General features: G+C 56.6%; 1 protein-coding gene across 2 annotated transcripts; it reads right to left on the bottom strand.

Moving 5' to 3' along the window:
* Nucleotides 1-1,571: 1,571 nt before the first annotated feature.
* Nucleotides 1,572-15,255, bottom strand: ITM2C (integral membrane protein 2C). 2 transcript variants are annotated; one of them, XM_045034593.1, is made up of 7 exons: nucleotides 15,030-15,255; nucleotides 7,226-7,366; nucleotides 5,065-5,253; nucleotides 3,975-4,085; nucleotides 3,546-3,769; nucleotides 3,294-3,444; nucleotides 1,572-2,786 (listed from the first exon to the last, which is right to left on the bottom strand). In XM_045034593.1, the coding sequence occupies exons 1-7, from the start codon at nucleotides 15,153-15,155 to the stop codon at nucleotides 2,442-2,444; spliced, it is 1,287 nt and encodes a 428-aa protein (XP_044890528.1). In that variant the 5' UTR covers nucleotides 15,156-15,255; the 3' UTR covers nucleotides 1,572-2,441. The 2 variants fall into 2 exon arrangements, with proteins under 2 accessions (XP_044890528.1, XP_003991281.1); XM_003991232.5 differs by lacking the exon at nucleotides 3,546-3,769 and having other exon boundaries at nucleotides 2,581-2,786; nucleotides 15,030-15,253.
* Nucleotides 15,256-18,455: the final 3,200 nt, after the last annotated feature.

Here is an 18,455-nt window from a genome sequence, read left to right as displayed (position 1 = left end):
TGCCTATCAGGAAAATAGCCCTTTTTAAAGTGTCCTAGGTTTCAAAAACATCTCCTCCAGTGCCCGTTAAAAACCTTTTGACTTTGTGGAATATTTTGCTGTCCATAAATTCTAGTTTTTCATAGTCCAAGTTGTAATTGGTGGGTATCATACTTAGGTCTTCCCTCCTCTAAGATTCTTCTAAATCATTTAAGTACTTTTATGGCTTCATTTCATACTTAAAAACCTTGGTTTATGCAGAATTAATATTATTATTGGAAAGTAGGATCCAGGTTAAGTTTTGTCCAAATGGCTAGCCAGTTGTTCCATTAAAAAAACCCAAAAAACAACAACAACAAAAAAACCCCAGGGGGCACCTGGGTGGCTCAGTTGGCTAAGCATCCAACTCTTGATTTCAGCTCAGGTCATGACTTCATGGTTCGTGAGTTCGAGGCCACATTGGGCTCTGCGCAGACACTGGAGAGCCTGCCTGGGATTCTTTTTCTCCCCCTCTCCCTCTCAAAATAAATAAACATTAAAACAACAACAACAACAACAACAACAGCATCTGACTCTTGATTTTGGCTCGGGTCGTGATGTCATATCACGGTTTGTGAGTTCGAGCCCTGCATCAGCCTCTGTGCTGATGGTGTGGAGCCTGCTTGGGATTCTCTCCCTCTCTCTCTGCCTCTCCCCTTGTGCACACGCACTCTCTCAAAATAAATAACTGCACTTTAAAAAAAAACCCCACGTGCCCCATTAAATATTCTCATATTTAAGACCATTTCCAGACCCTCCATTGAGTCCCGTTGACCTTTTCCTTTGCTACGTGGAACTCTTTAATTATAGTAGTTTATGATGTTTAATACCTGGAGGCTGTTCTTTCCCCTTATAAGGACTTCCAGACTATTCCCCATGTTTACTTTCCCAAAAGAACCTTGTCAAGTTAAACAATAAATCCTGTCAGCATTTTAATTGTGATTGCATTGCATGCAGATTGACGTCTTCCCAAGATTGCCTTTGAGAACAAGGTGTGTCTGCAAACTTGAGTCATTTATGTCCCTCACAGGTTTATTGAGCCGGACCAGTGGCAAGGATGTAGGCACCCACCCTCACCCCGGTCCCGCTGGGTCCACCCCGCCAAAGTTCCGGGAAGCTCTCCCACCACCTCCTCTGTAGAATGAGACCCTGTGACTCATGCCAACCTCAGCTCGGACCCACCGAGGTGGTTACTAATTGCCCCGAAACTGCGAAGAACACTACATCGTCCTTGTGCTTAAGGACAAGCAATAATGATGTCATCTTCCGTGCAGAACTAAGCACGATGGTTTATAGGCACTTAAAAGCAGCCATGACCTTGGGCAAGTTACTTCCGGTCTCCAAGTCTACTCCAGGTCTACTCTTCCTGTAAAATGTGAATCGACCCTGCTCGGCCTGGTGTGAGGACTGAAGGGGACTGAGGGGACACGGATGCTCCTTGGCTGCACCTCTGCTGGCCTCCCCGCCCTCCACATCCAGGCACCCCCGGCCAGCCTGCGGGATGGGGTGCACCTGCCCGGCGCCCTCCCCTACCCACTGCTCCCAAGTCAACGTCAGAAGTCAAACATTTTTATTGTTCTACAGACACTTCTGAAAAGGGATCTAATTGAGAAAATATACAAAGCATTTAAGACTTTCATCTCCGGAGAGCACCTAAGTCTGGCTGGAGGCGTCGAAGCCTCCTTTTCAAGGCTCAGGGCTGAGAACGGTTAGCATATTGAATGATCAGTAAAAACATGCAAAAGTGAGAGGGAAAAGGGAAAAAAGGCTGCATTCCTCCAAAGCCGGGGGACGGAATTTCAGAACGAGGGGGAGGCAGGGTGCACAAGTACCAGGTGGCTCTCCCTTCCCCCCACATCATCTTCTCAAACAGCTCCAAGCTTGGAGAAAGCAACAAGCCCACCCCCTCGTCTCTGCTCAGCGCTCAGCCCCGCAAGGCCGCCCACCTTGCTCTGTCCCCTTCCTGTGGCCATGGCTGCAGGACCTCACTTGTGCTCCTGGGGGGCCAGGGCGGGGGGCCCTGGCTCCTCCCTTCTTTGGTTCCACTCGGAGAACGATTGTGCTTGACGGACTCATCCCCACCCCTCGCTCCAGGCTCCCATTGGTGGGCTGAAGGCACTGACAGGAGTCCTGGGGGGAGAGCCCCAGGACACCGTCTTCCCTTGTGCTCTGGGGGGGGGGGGGTCCATCCCTGGGCACATGACCCTACCCTCAGCCCAGGTCTGGGAATCTGGACGCAGGAGGAAATGTGCTGTCCAAGGAACAAGCCTTTTGGGACTTTCCCAACTGTGCAGATATCTCTGAACCCCATACCACACCCCACCCTGTCCCCTTGCCCAGGACCCCCACATGCCCGGTCCCTCCGTCTAGCCCTCCCCCTGGGCTGCCAGTGCAGCTGTGGGCTGGCCCCGGCGGACCCGACTTCAGGACGGTGGTCCCAGAAACCACCCTGTGGCGCCCTCCTGTCCCCCAGACCTGGGAGCTCGGAAGAGGTGGGGCCTCAAGAGGTCACGGCTCTGGTACAGGGAGGCGGGCAGGGCTGGAAAGGAACCAGGAGACACGTCACGTCTATGGAAAGGTCCAAAGTACAAGCTAAGCGAGGGGAAGGAGGAGGGCCGGAGTGGCCAGAAGGGAAAGAAGGAAGAGGGCAAGGGTGGGGCCTGGAAGGGGAGGCCCTCACACCACCCCGCAGATGAGGGTCTCCACCACGAAGGTGTTCTCGAAGTGGCGGATGGCATTGCAGTTCTTGGCCCCTCGCTTGTTGATCCCTGAGAGGGAACAGAGAAATCTCAGTGAGGACGGTGTCCCGGCCCAGTGCCGGCTGGGCTGCAAAGGCAATCAGACTGGGAACCTGAGCGGGACCACGGGACCTCGGGATCCCGGGGCAGGGAGGTGGGAGGAAGAGGCAGCCCCGGAAGTGACACCCAGACCCACTGAGAGGCAGTGTACTGAAGGCGTGAGAGCCCAGCTCTGCCATCTTCCCTGCTGTGCGACCTCAGGGGTGTCACTGAACCTCTCTGTGCCTCCGTTTCCTCATCTTTCAAAGGGACGGCGAGAATAATGACGGTGGGGATAACTCACACCGTCTCAGAAGGACATAAAGAGTGTAAACCAGGGCCTGGCCCGTAGGACGTGCTCAGTCACCATTAGCTGTTACTACTGCTGCTACCGTCTGAGCTCTGGGAGGGTTGCTCTCCAGCCACGGGGCCCGGCACGGCCGGATGATGGTTTAGAGCTCAGGGCAGGGGCCCAGACGGGAGGAGCTGGCCACTCACGCCTCCGGGTAGCCCGGCGCCGCAGCCGGTAGGTGTCCTTCCCGCTGCACAGGTGGTAGATGAAGGAGCCCAGGGCCTCCTTGTCGCTGACGTGCTCCGTGACCACCATCTCCTCCTGGATGATGTACGTCTGCGGGAGGTAGGTCCCTCTCTGCGAAGGGAGAAGCCGCAGCGTCGGCTCAGTACCCGGGGCTCTCCTCCCTCGGGGTCCCCTGGCCCACTGTCCGCTCCCCACGTCTCCACGCTGCTCACTCCGGCAGGGTCCCGTCCGCACGCGTCCGCCTCCCCCGTCCAGAGGCCCCGGGCCTCGCCCTTCTGACGTCTCCAGGCACCTTCCGTTTGTGCCAAGCACTGGTGCCCACCGTGCCGCACGTGTGGGGGTCTGGTCTCCCACGGGGAGTGCTGCTCGGGGAGGGGGGCGACCCCACCTGTTCCCTGCACTGCTGAAGCGGGGCACGGCCTAGGAGGCTACAAAGCTGGAGAGGGAGCGGAAGCGTGGTGGGGAGAAGAAAAGGAGACGTGTGGACTCTGGGCGCGGGAGAAGGAAGATGGGGAAGGCGGGAACCGATCCGGGGTGCTGGGCCCCGCTGACAGCAACACCCCCGGGCCCCCTGACCCCCACAGCAGGAGGCTCCCTTGCCCCGGGCCTGGCCTCTACGAGGGAGAGGGGCCCCTGCTCACCTTCACATTCATGAGGAGCTCCCAGAAGTTGCGAGGGGGCAGCACGATGGTGGTGTTGAGCTCGATAACATAGCACTTGTCCAGGGAGATGTCATGGTAGGCGGTGAGCCCCTGGGCAGGAGGAGGGGCCCTGTCAGTCCCTGCAGTCGAGGGCCTGGCCTGGGTGGGCTGGGAGGCACCAGCCCTACCACGCCGGTGCGATGCACCCCCGATTCCCGAACACCCGGGAGGGTGCTCCTGGGCTCCTGCTCGTCTCCTAGCCTGTATTTGCGGGGACTTCCACTTACTACGTGAAAAACACCAACTGTCCAGGGCCTCGGTCGTTACAAGGGTTCTTCTCATGGGATCACAGAGCTGAGGTTTGGGGAAGCCAGTAATGTTCCAATCGTGCATTCCATCAGACCTCTGAGGTCCCGGCATCCCTGCGGACAGCCAGGACCCTCAGCAGGAGATGCTCCGTCCCTGGCTCTCTGGGGGGTTTCAGCTGTAAGGCTGTCCAGGATACGGAGTGAAGGGATCGTACCGGACAATCCCTAGAAAGCTCTGGGAGGCAAGTACGGGGGGACAGGCGGCTGGAGAGCCTGTGTTTCACGGGCCTCAAAACGGTCACTGGCAACAGAAGCGCGAAGGATGGTTACCTCCGGGGAGGGGGTACTGGCTGGGGCGAGGGGAGGGCACCAGGGAACCTTCCGGAATGCTGGCCGAGGTCCAGATCTTGATCCGGGTGGCACTACATGCAGGCCTCGGAGAAAACCCACTAAGCTGTACGCTTAATGAGCTTGACTGGCGTGCTCTACCTCAAAAAAAAGTCACCGCAAAATACCCAACTGAAAGGAACATCGGCCTCGCCATGACAGCCAGTGTCCGCACTAGTTCACGTTCAGGGAGAAATGCTACCCCTACACAAGAGAAGTGAGGTCTTTAAAATCCTGATAAAGCGGACCCGTAGACGTCTGCCAGACAGTTGCCGTCATAGACAGAGGTACTAAGGGCACTCGTATTCTCCTTTCTCACGACCCTTGGTGGAAGGGGGTTCTGGGTCTTTAGGACACCCTTCCACCACTCCTGCCCCGGCCCCGGCCGGCCTCACCCGCTGGAAGTCGTGAATGATGTCTGCAGGGTCCCCGCCGCCGAACTGGGGCACGGGCACATTGATGCGCTCATAGTTCTCTTCGAGGTAGATCTTCACGTCCTCCTCCAGCTCCATCCGAGTGCGGACCTGGGAGGACAGGGAGTCCTCGTAGAGAACGCCACAGTGGAAGAAGTTGTCCCGGGCCAGCTGGGCAAGGTGGAAGAAGAGACAGGCAGACGGGTCACACGGCGCCTCCGGCACGGCCACCCCGCCCACCCCACTGCGCCACGACCCCCAAGGCCTGGGCAAGCACGAAGTGTGGGACTAATGAGACCCATTTCACAGGTGGAGAAACTGAGGAACACGGGGAGTCAGGGAGGGTTGAGCGGGATCTGCCAGGTCCCAGGTGAACAACCTCTCTGGCCTCCAGTTTCCCCATCCGTGAAACGAGGCGATCCATCTGGCTTTTTCTGGCCTCTGGGTCCATGAGCCTGTGACTGAAATGGGATGGATCGGCAGGGGTAGGACCCGGCCACCACGTGCCCTCCACAGAGGGACAGACCCCCAAGCAAGAGCCTGGAGTGGATGGGGGGGCCCTTAGGGGCCAACACAGGAGCCCCGGATTGAACAGGCTGGGTGCCCGGGAGGGAGGAGAGTCGCTCAGAGAAAATCAGCTACGTGAAGACTCTGGAGGCATCACTGCAGCCAACCCCGTGTCCAACCTCACTCAAGTTCCACCACCTTCCCTGGACACCGGGCCCCACGAGCAACACTGTGCCTCTATCTGCAGAGCAGGCCTAACGGCTCCATCAACAAGGGCAGGGGGGCTGTGTGACCTGACTGAGGCCCAGTGATGGGCCCATGTGCACTTCTCCAGGGCTCCTCCAGATCTGTGTACAGACTCCTGGCCTGTCACGGGCAGAATTCCCCTTTCTGTTGCAGTGTAAGTTCTCCCAGAGCATGAATCATCGCGCATGAATCATACTGTCCAGGGCACGGACTCAGAGGCCGCTCTGAGGTTCCCCTAGTCCCCAGCAGTTGGGATGGGGTGAGAAGCCCCAGGAGGGCACAAGTTGGGGCTGGGGACAGAGGGGACCAGGAGCCAGGCAGGCTCCTAAGGGCCACAGGAAAGGGCCCGGGAGAGGACTCCCATGGGAAAGGGAGAACCGGGAACACGCGGGGAGCTGGCCGTGGAGGGGGAAGATGGGGAGGCGGTGGGGGGGGGGAGCCAAAAAAAAAGGGAAGTCGGCAGGTGTGTGGGAGCTGAGGTTTCTAGGGGAAAGTCACATGGAATACAAAAACTCTTCAGTAATTTCCATCATGGAAAAACTAAGTAACAAAGTGAAAAGCCAATGCTTGAGGGTGGGAGGTCACTTGGGTCATAAATGACTGGCAATTCTCAGCTTCTTTGTCACTCTGAAATTCCCTGTTCAGTGCACTTACGGTTATTCTTTTGAGCTTTAATTTAACTCCCTTGGTGGCAACTGTCTCCCTCCCCAGATCTGGGCTGATCGCAAGGTCACCGTGACCGTGACCAGTCCTCCCGCCCAGCTTCATGCCCTCACTTGGCTGTGTGAGTAGATAACGGGGGTGCTGTCACAGGCGGAGGCCACCCCTTGCGGGAGGTGGGGGTGCATCCGTCCACTATCCGGCTCTCTGCCTTCCTTGTTTTGTGATCCAAGCAAACGTCCAAGGCATGACCCTCGGCCACAGGGTCCAGCTCTAGAGGGATACAGAGTTCCGATTTCTGCTGGATCTGAGTTTCTGGTGGTAACACTCCAGGGTAACACTGTGGGAAGGGGCGATGGATTCCAGTCCCAGCTCGCCCGCCACTAACTGTGTTCCTGGGAGAGCTCCTGGGTGGCCTCAGGTGCGTCTGAAGACGTGGCTAAGGACACTCTACCAGGGTCCATAGGGGTCAGAGGGCGGGGCTCCAGTTCTGTCTCCGGGACCAGGCAAGAGGCTGGCATGAGCCCAAGGAGGCCCCATGGAGGGAGGATGCGGGTCTTTGGTGCTTGGCTGGGCATTCACTCCCACCTGGGGGCAGGTCACCTGCTGTCCCCCCTCCTCACAAGCCCTAAGGACCTGGCTGTCACCTGCCCATGCTCACTCTCCTGCCAGCTCCTCTCTAAACACTACCTTTCCCCGAGCCCCGTGCCTCCCTCCCGCCTGGCCTCACCTGTGCGAGGAAGAAGTATCTGTAGATGTAGACGGAGGCGAACACAAGGCCCATGAGCAAGACGACCATGCCCATCGACAGGTAGCACACGCCGCCCACAGAGCCCCCCTTCTTGTAGCGGTGGTGGGGGGGGCGTTCCTCCTGTGGACAGCAGTGCTGGGTCAGCCAGACAGATGGTGGTCCCGCACCTCTGGGGACCCTCCCACCCCCTTCCCGGAAGTGAGATCTCACCCCGCCGGCCGGGAGCGAGCCTTGGGAGAAAGGGGAGGGGAGAACGGTGCCGGGGACACACGAGCATCATCTGGAAGGGATGCCCCCCCAGGGTCCTCCCAGCTTCCTCCCAGGTAAAGAGAAACTGAGACCCGCATCAAAGCCATACATAACGACCCACTGGGATTAAGCGGGCACGTTTGGATTATCCATGCCATTAGTACCCTTTACTATGCCGGCTGTGACCACGATATATACTCTTAAACACAGAATGGGGGAAGCACAGATGTGGCCTTAATAACTGCACCAGACCTGGGAACCTATAGGAAACGGGGTGCACTGGGCAGGCTGGAATTGGGGCAGCGGGAGGTGCCTGCTGGGCTCCCCCTAGAAGGCCACGGCAGGGAGTGGTCACCGGCTGATGGAAACAGAGGCTCCAGGAGGCGCATGGGGTCTGGGCACAGTGCTGGTCTCCCTTGGACCTGGCGGCCCTAAGCCTGCAATCCATGCTGGGCACAGCTCAGCTACGGCCCCACACAGGCACCGGCTGGCAGTGTTAAATAGGCTGTCAGGAGTGAAGCCTGAAGGCTGAAGTCTGGAGGCTCCTGGACAAAACCTGCTCTGGGGAAGCCAGACTTGGGCTCAGAACAGTAGCCACAGGTCTGCCAAGAAGCAGCAAGTTCAACTGACCGAACTTCAGGGCACACGGGTCTGGGCTGGTGGACGAAGGTGTGTGCATAGATCTCGGTGACACCGCTTTACCCAGAGCACTGGACTGAGAGTCTAAGGATTCAGGCTCTTAATGAGCCTTGGCCATCTCTCTTGTTTGTGCACGTCCTCCCTCGCACCCCTGCCCTAACCCGGGCCCTCACCCACCCTGGGAGATGTTGCAAAAGCCCAGGCCTGTCTCGGCCTCCACTGTCCACCCTTCACACCTTCCTCCATGGCGTCCAGACACAGTCACGGTGAGGTCAGAGTCCAGGCCCAAGGACTCCCCACCCTCCAGGAGCTGAGGCAGGGTGGGTGAAGGGAAGGAGTTCCAGTCTCCACGTAAGCCACAAACTGTCTGCTTAGCCCCTTTTGTGCCAGGTTTCCTGTCTCCCTTTACGCTGGGGGGCTGGGGACACAGTTCAGGTCCAAGTTACCCTGGAGAAGCCCTTATCTCTTAGCTCAGCACAGGGGGCCTGGCCTGGTGGGGGTGGGGCACGGGGCCTGTTGTGATGCCCAGGCCCCAATCCCTGAGGCCCCCTGGCTTACAGCATACAGGGCATGGGGCCCAGGCCTCAGGGAGTGGAGGGGTAACCAACAGATGGGGCAAATGCCTCCCGCTTGGGGCTCTCCCACACACCCTCAAAGCCCAGGAAAAGGACAAAAATACCACGAGGACCCTCCCCCTCACTGGGCCCACCCATCACCAGACCAGCTGGTCCCCCGCCTCTGCACCATGGGACAGACACAGGACGGACAGGTGCCCCGGCCCATCTTGTTCCCCAACACCGCAGTCTGCCCTCCGGGGAGGTCGCCTGGCGCGGGTGAGAGGTCAAACCCATTGTGCCAAACTCACTAGCTGAGCCCCTCTGCAGGCCTGGGGACCCTCCCCAGCCCGGCCCTGCCGCAGGGGTCCTGTGATCCAGACCAGGGAGATAAATTCATGAGACCACCCACTTGGCTGGCATCTCCTCCACACGCTCGGGCCCTCTAACCAAGGTCCGACAGGAGCCAGGGGATTATAATGGTTTTGACTTTCAACGGGCTCCCAGGAGCAGCGCAGGACGGGGCAGCCTGACAGCCCAAGTGCCACAAGGCACACGCCACCCCGGGGCCTCTGTGGAGGAGGGTGGTGGCGTCTCTGCTCCTCCACCGGTGGCGGGCCCAGGAGACAGGTCAGGCTGTTGTGCCAGCCGCGGATCCTGCCCCTGGGGCTGGACGTTCACAGACAGTGGGGTGAGTGGTGGCCCCAAGTTGAGAGAGGCCTCAGCGGGGGCCGGGATCCCCCGTGAGGGGAGCATCTCTCAGGAAGTGTGAAGAGGCAGGGATTGAAGGAGACCAGGAACCTGAGAGCCCTTTGTCAAGGATGAAGTGCTAGATAAAAAATAGCAGATCTTTATCAGCTGAAACTTTCCTTTTCAGGGCCAATGCCAGGGCCAGCTGTAGAGACTGCACCCTGGCCATGCGGTCAGAAAACCAGAGAAGCCAGCTTGTGAGAACTGCTTTTAAAAAGAACAAAACAAAACAAAGCCAATGGGCCACAAGCGAGAGCCTGAGGGCTTGCTCCACAACGAAGTTCACAGACAAGGAGGCCGATGGTTTTAGAGCAGCCTTTCTAGCCTTTCTGCTTCTGGCTGGGTCAGGGCCTGGGGCACGGCTGCGGCTCTAGGGCTGGGAAGAACGCAGCCTCCAGCAGGCCCCCTGGATACCACTCTCCGTCCCTACTCTGTGGGGGTCACTGTGAAGGTTGAGGATCCCCGGCTGTCCTAGGTGTGTGGGGACATACCCCTCACGTGTCTGGGGCTAACACAGAGCTCCCTATCCCACCTTTACTGACGCCCCCTAGTGCGTGCCTGAGGCTCAGCTGCCCTGCTCCCCTCCCTAAGCCCACATCCCTCCGGCCTGCAGGGCCCAAACCTCAGAAAATTCAGGGCTGAGCAGCAGGCAGGAAGGGAAAGCAGGACCAGAGCTTGCCAGGAAGCAGACTGGAAGCCATGGATGTCCCTGCTTGGAGACAAAAGGCACTTCAGACATCAAGCCCCCCTCCCCGCCCCCCCCTCCCCCCTGCAGGAGAAAGGGCCCCTGAATCCTGCCCGGAAGCTGCTATTGCTTGCCGGGCCCTGAGCTCCACAACGGAGAATCTGGGGACTCCTGGCTGTCCAGCTCACCCGGAAGGACTGTGGAGAAGCCTGTTTCCTGAGACCCCTGAGCTGCTTCGCTTATGCTGGAGACTCAGGAAAATGCTGCCCCCCCCAAGCCCCCACCCCCGCATGGAGCAGCCAGACATTTGGGGGGGCTTTCACTTGGAAAGTGGAAAAACATTGCATACTGTCTCCAAGGCAACTGGGCTTTCTGAGCAAAGTGCTTTGCTGTGCACTCGTGTGGGGCACGTGAGCCAGCCGTGCGGGGACCTGGAGGGGCCCGGGCCTCCTCTGCCCACGGCACCGAGGCCCGCAATGGCGCTCATTAAATGATTTAGCAAAGCCAGGGCCACAGCGGTCAAGGGGAACCCAGCCAACTGGAGCATTAACTCAGCGGACTCCCATGGCTCCTGGAGAGCCCCCCAGCTAGAGCCTCTCAGTAACACTGCCCAAATTAACTGCAAGCAGATTAAACTACGGTCGCAGGCTGCTGGGAGGAGGCTGGCAGGGGAGTCAGAAATGCACTTGCTGTAGCCCAGGCTGACAGCTGGAGAGGGAGGGGTTCCTGACCGGCCTCCTTGGTATCATTCTTCTTCAGCATCTTTCTTTCCTAGGCTGCAGACCACAGATTCAAGGGCACCAACGTGTGTGTGTGTGTGTGTGTGTGTGTGTGTGTGTGTGTGAGAGAGAGAGAGAGAGAGAGAGAGACAGAGAGACAGAGAGACAGATACAGAGAGAGAGAGACCTAGTGAAGGTGAGGGGAGTGGGCAAATGCCCACTGTCCACAGGAGCACAGAGAGCTATGTTTTATGTACAAATGCCCACGGGGACTCATGGACTCGCTCTCAGTGGAACCCCATTCCTATCGTGTGGCTCAGCGGCTTGGACACATGCCGGGTGAGTAAGCGCAGCGTGGACCCCTGCACCACCCTCTGCTTTGCTTGGCCAGGATGGGCCCATTCTCTCATCTATTCCGGTCCTGATGGTCAAGATGAGACTCTAGAGAACAAAGGCTCCGAAGGATGAGAAGCAAAGCTGGCTGCTGACAGAGCTCTCCTGGGGGAGAGAGAACTTGGAGAGTGTGTGTGTTGGGGGATAGCCAGGCTGTGCTTCCGTGATCTTACCATAAACATTTTTTTTCTTCTAAGAGGAACTCATCCTCCCTGGCGGTACTGACAGCCTTGAAACATGCAAGGACCGGCCCAGAAAAGCAAATAGAAAAGAGAGGGAACTAGAGAGGGAAGAGAAAAACCACTGTGCTGTGTGCCCCAAAGCCAAAGCCCCTCTGGGAAGGCCCAGGACAGACCATGAAGGAGACCAAAGCCCCCACCCCTCCATGAGATAGGACCAGGAACAGGACCACCTGTCCACAAAGGTCCTTTTTTTCAGCTCAGCGGGCAGGGCCAGCGGGTACTGGGGCACTGGGGCAGGAAGACTCCACGCCCACCAGTACCGCCCTCCAGGCTGGCAGGGGACCCTCCCCCAACCACTCTGGGAGACCCAGCTCCCGCCTGCCAAGGGCCCGAGGCCAGGACTCGGAAAGTGAAATCTGATCCCCAGGTATGCAGCTGGGGGAGGGGGCGACACAGGAGCCATTAATCAAAGGCAAGGCCAAGGAGAAAATTACCCGGGGCTGAGAAGATGATGGTATTGAACATGTCTCTCTCCTCCTGCAGCCCCCCCCCCACCATTTGCAGCCCCCCAGCCCAGTCCCGTGTGTACACGCCCACACCTGGCTGTGCGTGTGTGTGTGTGTGTGTGTGTGTGTGTGTGTGTACGTGTGCACTCAAGCACAAGCAGATGGACGGGAGAGGGGAGCCAGGCTGAGAGGTGCAGGGCTGGCCAGAGGGTGCTAAGAGGGGGTGCTTCCCGGCCAACCCACTTTCCAAGCTGGCTTCCGGCCAGTCGCCCATCAGCGCAGGCTTCTCATTATCTCAGAGGCGAGCGCCAAGGGGAGGGTGGGCAGCTGGAGGCCCAGCTGGGCCCCCACCCCCATCCCTTCCCGGCCCACTGAGGCACTTCCTTCCAGCAGCAGGTCTGGGGACAGAATCCTCGTTGTATTTCAGTTTTTGCTCAGAAGCAGGGGGAGCCCCGCTGTGGGGGTGCTGCTGAGGTCTCACCCTGGCCCTGTCGGCCCGTACACAGGTGGACATTTTGCTCTAACGGCCACGGGGGAGCTCACTGCTGAGGGCGTTCGCAAACTCATCTGTTCATCAAGCCGTCCTTCTGGGGCTTTAAATCTGGTTTTGGAGTCCAGTTCAGGGGCCAAGGAGGGTTCTCGGGTCCACCTTCAGCCAGAGGAAACCTTCTGCAAAGCTTTCCTCCGCATCCTCATCAGCATGGGGCAAACCTCAAACGCTCTGTCTTGACAAAGCAGATGGCCGGGCCTCCCAGTCTGCCTACCTGTCCCACCCACCTTCTCCTTCTAATAAATGGTACCCTAATAATGGTGGCACTGTGTCTGAATGCTGGGTGCCTGCTGCGCTCGCTGCTGGAGGCAGGAGAGGGGACTTGATCTACGCCCCCTGGTTATTGGACGTGAGAAGTGTGCCCCTTGGCCAGGTGAGGGCACATCGGGATCAGAGTCGTGAACTCTCTTCCCCGCTCCAGTTCCATCAGGCAACTGTCAGAGCCAACAGGCAACATCCAACAGGGCCTCGGGAAGCTGCGATAGTTTACTGCTATGCACTTCTGTCCTAGTGGTGGTGGTGGTGGGGGGGGGGGGGGGGGTTAATCCTCCTCCTGGGCCCCCAGTGTTCCTCCTTGCCAATGAAGACAGCTAGGGGACCCGCCCAGCTAACAAGGTTTGGGAGAGGAGGCTGGCTCATCAGGCCCAAGGCCATTCCAAACAGCACCAGGAAGGTGTTGAGATTTCCACTTCACACTGGGTGAGGGGGAAAAGACGATGCCCGATGTCAGAGCCAGAAGCTGGTTGTCAGTTACTGCCAAGGGGATGCTGGCATCTGCCATCTAGCCCGGCACCATCAGGAGGCTGCTGGAGAATGTGCCACTCCGGTGAAATTTGGTGGACCTTCTCAGAGTCTGAATTACATCCTCCTACTGTCTGGCTGGTTTCCCCTTCCGCTTGAAGCCTGTAGCTCTCAGAAGCAGGGTCCTGAATTCCAGGCCTGAGCTGGGCAGCAGGCCCTGGGAGAAGAGAGGGGCCAGCCAGGTCCCATCCCCACTCCCTCCCTGGGCTGGGAGGAGGGGAGGAGGCGGGCTCCTTGGTGAAGGGAGGAAAGAAGCTTGAAGAGACCCTTGCAAACTTTTAAAGCTGCAGACCATGGTCTTCAAATACGGAACGTCCCCTCCCATCTAAACATCGGATGAAGACGGAGTTGCTCTGGTTGGGGGTGCAGAGCAACCCCCCAACCCAACCCAGCCCAGGTGGTCCTGGATGATGCAGTGACCACACCAGGGCAGGGGAGCTGGCCTGAGGCTGCTCGGCGCATTTCACACTCAGGGTCTCTGCTGGGGCTGTGACACCCACCTGAGGCCCCTCTCCAGCGTGCCCTCCAGCAGGGCCCAGGTTTCTCCCCCTGCCCCGCAGCCCCCGGAATACTCCAGGCAAGGTTGAGTGTGAGCCACAAAACTTGGGGAGGGATCTTGCCCTGAGGAAGACTCCTCAGAAGCCAGCAGGGGAAGAGAAGGGGAGTGGACAAAGACGTAGCAAGTCCAGTCTCGACGGGACTGCTTGGCGCGCCCGAAGACCGCCGGAGCCGACGGTTACCGACGGTTACGTGGACACCTTTGCCGGGGCACAATACAGCCTGGCCGGACCAGCTCTCCCTCCCCTCGCCTCCCTGCCCGCCACGCGTCCTGCCCTCTCCGGGTCAGACTCCACGCAGCTCAGACAGTTTTCCACTGGCGGAAATGCCTTCTTTCCCCCAGGCAAGAGGGAAGGGGGAGGAGGGGGAGGACGCCGGAGGGGGCGGGCTGCACCGAGGCCCGCCCCCACAAAGAGCCTCCAGGATGCGGGAGGGCACCAGGGCAGTGGGGGAGCCTCCCGGCGGGATGGAGAGAGCCGCCCAGAACTCGAGCCGGGAGAGGAAGGAAGCCGGGAGCAGGGAGACCCAGACGGCACGGGGTGGGGAAATCAGGGCGCCTGGCCTCATAATTTCGAACCTCGAATCCCAAACGTGCAGCCGGGCCGGTTCTGGCTTATTTCCATTTCTTCACTTTCTTGTCCACCAATTTAGGTGCAGACCAGCAGCACATTCCCCGCCCCCCACAGCACCCCCCATTAGGGACGAAATCAATGGCCCCTCCTCCTTCGTTGGCACCAGACTCCCCCCCCCCCCGCCCCGCCATTCCCTACCAATCATGACCCACCCCCAGTTTGGGGAAACCCAGTCCAACCCCTCTCCCATCCCCCACCGGGGGACTCGACTCTCTCGGCCCCTCCTCCTTGATTAGAACCAGACGCATACCCCCCACCAACATTCCTCCAACTTATTTCTACCAGCCCCTTCCCCTGTCTTGGGGCCAGCCGCCTAGCCCCTCCACTTTTGGAAGAGACCTCGAGTGTTTCCCTCCTTGGGGACCTGTGACTCGGACCCCTCCCACTCTTCGGACTTTTGCTTTCGGTTGCCGTTTTAAGAGAGGACCCAAGCCCCCTCCCCACTCTGGGATGAATGGCCCGTTGCGGACCCTCACTCCACTCCGATCACGGCTCCCGGACCCCGATGCACCTAGAGCAGTTCCCGGGGCCGGCGGGGCGCGCCTCGACCCCCGGCCCCTCTTACCCGAGCCGGCGTCAGCAGGATTTCAGCGGCCGGGGCCCGAGCCGCGGCCGACGCCGAGGCCGAAGCCTTGTCGGCCTTGTCGCCCTTGATGCCGGCCACGGCGGGCTGGAAGCTGATCTTCACCATGGCTGCGCCCGGCCGCGCGTCCGCCCTGCAGCCTCTGCCCGTGCAGCCTCTATCTGTGCAGCCGCCTCTCCGCGCTCTGCAGGCACCGGAAGTTTGGACGGTGTTCGCGTCCCTCCCCCTAGCCCCGCCCCCAGTCCGCCCCGCCCCGCCCCGCCCCCCACAGGAGGGTCTTGGCGCTGGCCGCGCCTGCGCCCCCTTTCCAGCCCCTGGGGCGCGCAGTGACCCCTGCCGGGCGCTCTGCTCCGATCGAGGGAGGGCTGAGGTTTACTCACACACTCGCTCATTCACTCACTCACTCACTCACTCACTCCATTCATCCATCCATCCAATCACCCATGGACTAAGCCCCTTTCGCAGACTTTTTCCTTCTAGCTTCCTCTCCGAGACCAGCATCCCTGTAACACAGCCTTTGTTAAAAGAATGTTTGCCCAGCAAATGCGCCTTCTACACAAATGCCCCGTCTCTCCTGCTCCCTTTCATACCCTCCTCTTTGGAAACACTGACTGCCCCTACTGCACCTGTCCCCACTGCTCCCCACCTGTCCTGACCCAGGAGGAGGCTTCAAGTCCAGGTGCCCAACTGCTTGCCTGCATCCTGCATCCATCCACGTCTCTTTTCATTCTCTATCATCCTTTTTCCTTCATTTTTCATTCCTGTAGAACCTTCCTGAGGGGCTCTGGGGATGTGTGCTAAGGATGCTGGGAGTAGAGAAAGAAGGGCAGCCTGCAGCGTCGGTTAGTGAGTGCCAAGCCCCGTTGCCCATTTCTCCCCTATCCAGAAGGATCTAGTGTGGTGGGAGGATGGGCGGGGCGGGTGTCTGGAGGCTTGGGTCCCAGACAAGACTGCCCCTGCAAAGCCTCACTGGTATTGTGTAAGACCAGGGGCTTGTGTTACTGGAGCATCTCTTGTCCCCCCAACCCTGGATCTTTCCTTACTGTTCCTGGTCCAGACTGGACTGGAGACAACACCCAGCAACACACACACACACACACACACACACACACACACACACACACAGCCTTGGGCTGAACACTGGCTTTTGGCTCTGCAGTTGGGGTGACAGGGGAAGTTAGGGGAGTCTGAAAGCTTGCTGAGGACAGTCTGAAGCCCTCCACTGACCTGTCCTACCTGCCAGTCTTGAGTGGCTGTGTTGAGCCCTGGGTACCCACATCCCAGACTCCACCATCCTGGTTCAGGTCTTGGATGAATTTATCAGACTTGAGGACAAACATGTTAAGAAGGAAGGTTGTACTGATGCTAAGGCCACAGTCCTGGGGAACTGGGAGAGGGAAAGGGAAGGTGGAAGAAGATAATTTGGAGACAAATTTGGTTTGGACAAGAGCCAGAGAGGAACGGGCTATGGACTCTTGTTAACCAACTCTAAGAACTCCTAGATGAATCTTGGTGTTTGAAGAGTTAAGTCCCAACCCTTGGTTAGATTCCCACTTAGCATCCCCAACATACATTCCTCCATTCAGAAAGTGTTTTTCAGGGAGCCTGGTTGGCTCAGTAGGTTGAACAACCAACTCTTGATTTTGGCTCAGGTCATGATGCCAGGATTGTGGGATCGGGTTCCGTGCTGAGCATGGAACCTGTCTGAGATTCTCATTCTCTCTCTCTCTCTCTCTCTCTTTCCCTCTGCCCCTCTCCCCAATTCACACTCTCTTTCTAAAAATTAAAATAATAATAATAAAATAAAAAAAGAAAGAGTTTCCTAAATGCCCCTGCGTATCAAGCATTATATTAATCCCTGTGGCAGAAAACAGAAAGCCCTAAGATGCAACTTTGCAACCAAGGACCTAATCACATTAAACCTTCCACCTGCCAAATTCTCACAATGTTTATGAAATTTACCCATACTTTGTTCTTTTTTTTTATTGCTGAGTAATATTCCATTTTGTTAGCATACTGCAGTCGTCTATCCAAATTCCTGGTTATGGATATTTGGGTTGCTTTCCATCATTGGCTATAATGAACAAAGGTGCTGTGAACATTTGTGTACATGGCACTTTTGGTTGACATTTATTGTCATTTGTCTTGAATAAAGAACATCACAAAGGGTGAGGTGGGAATGGTCCACTCCAGCAGACAGGCATATTTTATCACATGACATTGTTTAGAAATAATATAAAGTGAGCCAAGTTTCGTTGGTTTCATCTTATTGTTTTTAAATTCTCCACAGATATTGCACCCCCTTGCGGCCTGACCTGGGCCAGACTAGTCACACGGCCCTGCCCCCACCTTGGTATCCTACTGCCTAGGAATGGGATTGTATCACTTTACACTTCCACCAGCAATGTATGAGAGTTCCAGTGGCTCCACAATTTCACCAACATTTGGTGCTGTCAGCCAGTCTAATTTTAGCAATTTTAGTTGATACAACAAGTTGTATCTTATTGTGATTTTAATTTGCCTTTCCCTGATGACTAATGATGTTGAGTATGTTTTCTTATGGTATTGATCCTTTGTATAACTTCTTTTGTGAACTGTCTGCTGAAGTCTTTCGGTCATTTTAGAAGTTGGATTATCTTTTTTATGATTGATTCGTAGGAGTTCATTGTATATTCTGAAGACAAGTCCTTCGTCATATATATTTATTGTGAATATTTCCTCTCGGATTGTGGCTGGTCTTTTCGTTTTCTTAACTTTGTCTTACGGCGAGCAGACGTTTCTAGTTTTGATACAGTTCAATGTATCAGTTTTTAATTTTATGGTTAGCACTTTCAGGGTTTTGTCTAAAAACTCTTTGTCCACCCCGAAATTGCGAAGATATTTGAGTATGTTTTCTTCTAGGACCTTTGTAGATTTAGGCTTTACATATAAGTCTATGATCTATTTTTAGTTGTTTTTTTGTGTATAGGAGTAGAGGTTTTGTTTTGTTTTGTTTTCTATACAGTTGTCTACATGTTCCAGGATCGTTCATTTAAGAAACTCCTTTTTCTATTGGACTGCCTTGGCACTTTTTTCAAAATCAATTGACACTTCATATATTGGCTTATTTCTGCACTCTGTTCTGTTACGTTCCTCTATTTTTTTTCTATCCTTATGCTACTTCACATTATCTTAACTGTAGATTTCTATTAAGTCTTAAATCAGGTGGTGTAAATCTTTTTCTTCTTTTTCAAGATAATTCTGGCCCTTCTAGATCCATACAACCTTAGAATTGGCTTATCAATTTCTGCAAAACAAAACCTGTTAAATATAAATTGGGTTTCAGTTGAATCTAGAGAGCAATTTGGGGAAAACTGAGGTCTTAACAGTATTGAATTTAAGCCCATGAACGTGGTAGATCTCCTTTTT

Source organism: Felis catus, chromosome C1 (genome assembly GCF_018350175.1).
Source record: "Felis catus isolate Fca126 chromosome C1, F.catus_Fca126_mat1.0, whole genome shotgun sequence".
In the NCBI taxonomy this organism is placed as follows: Eukaryota; Metazoa; Chordata; class Mammalia; order Carnivora; family Felidae; genus Felis; species Felis catus.
The sequence above is the reverse complement of the archived record's forward strand: the minus strand, read 5'-3'. Positions and strand labels throughout refer to the sequence as shown.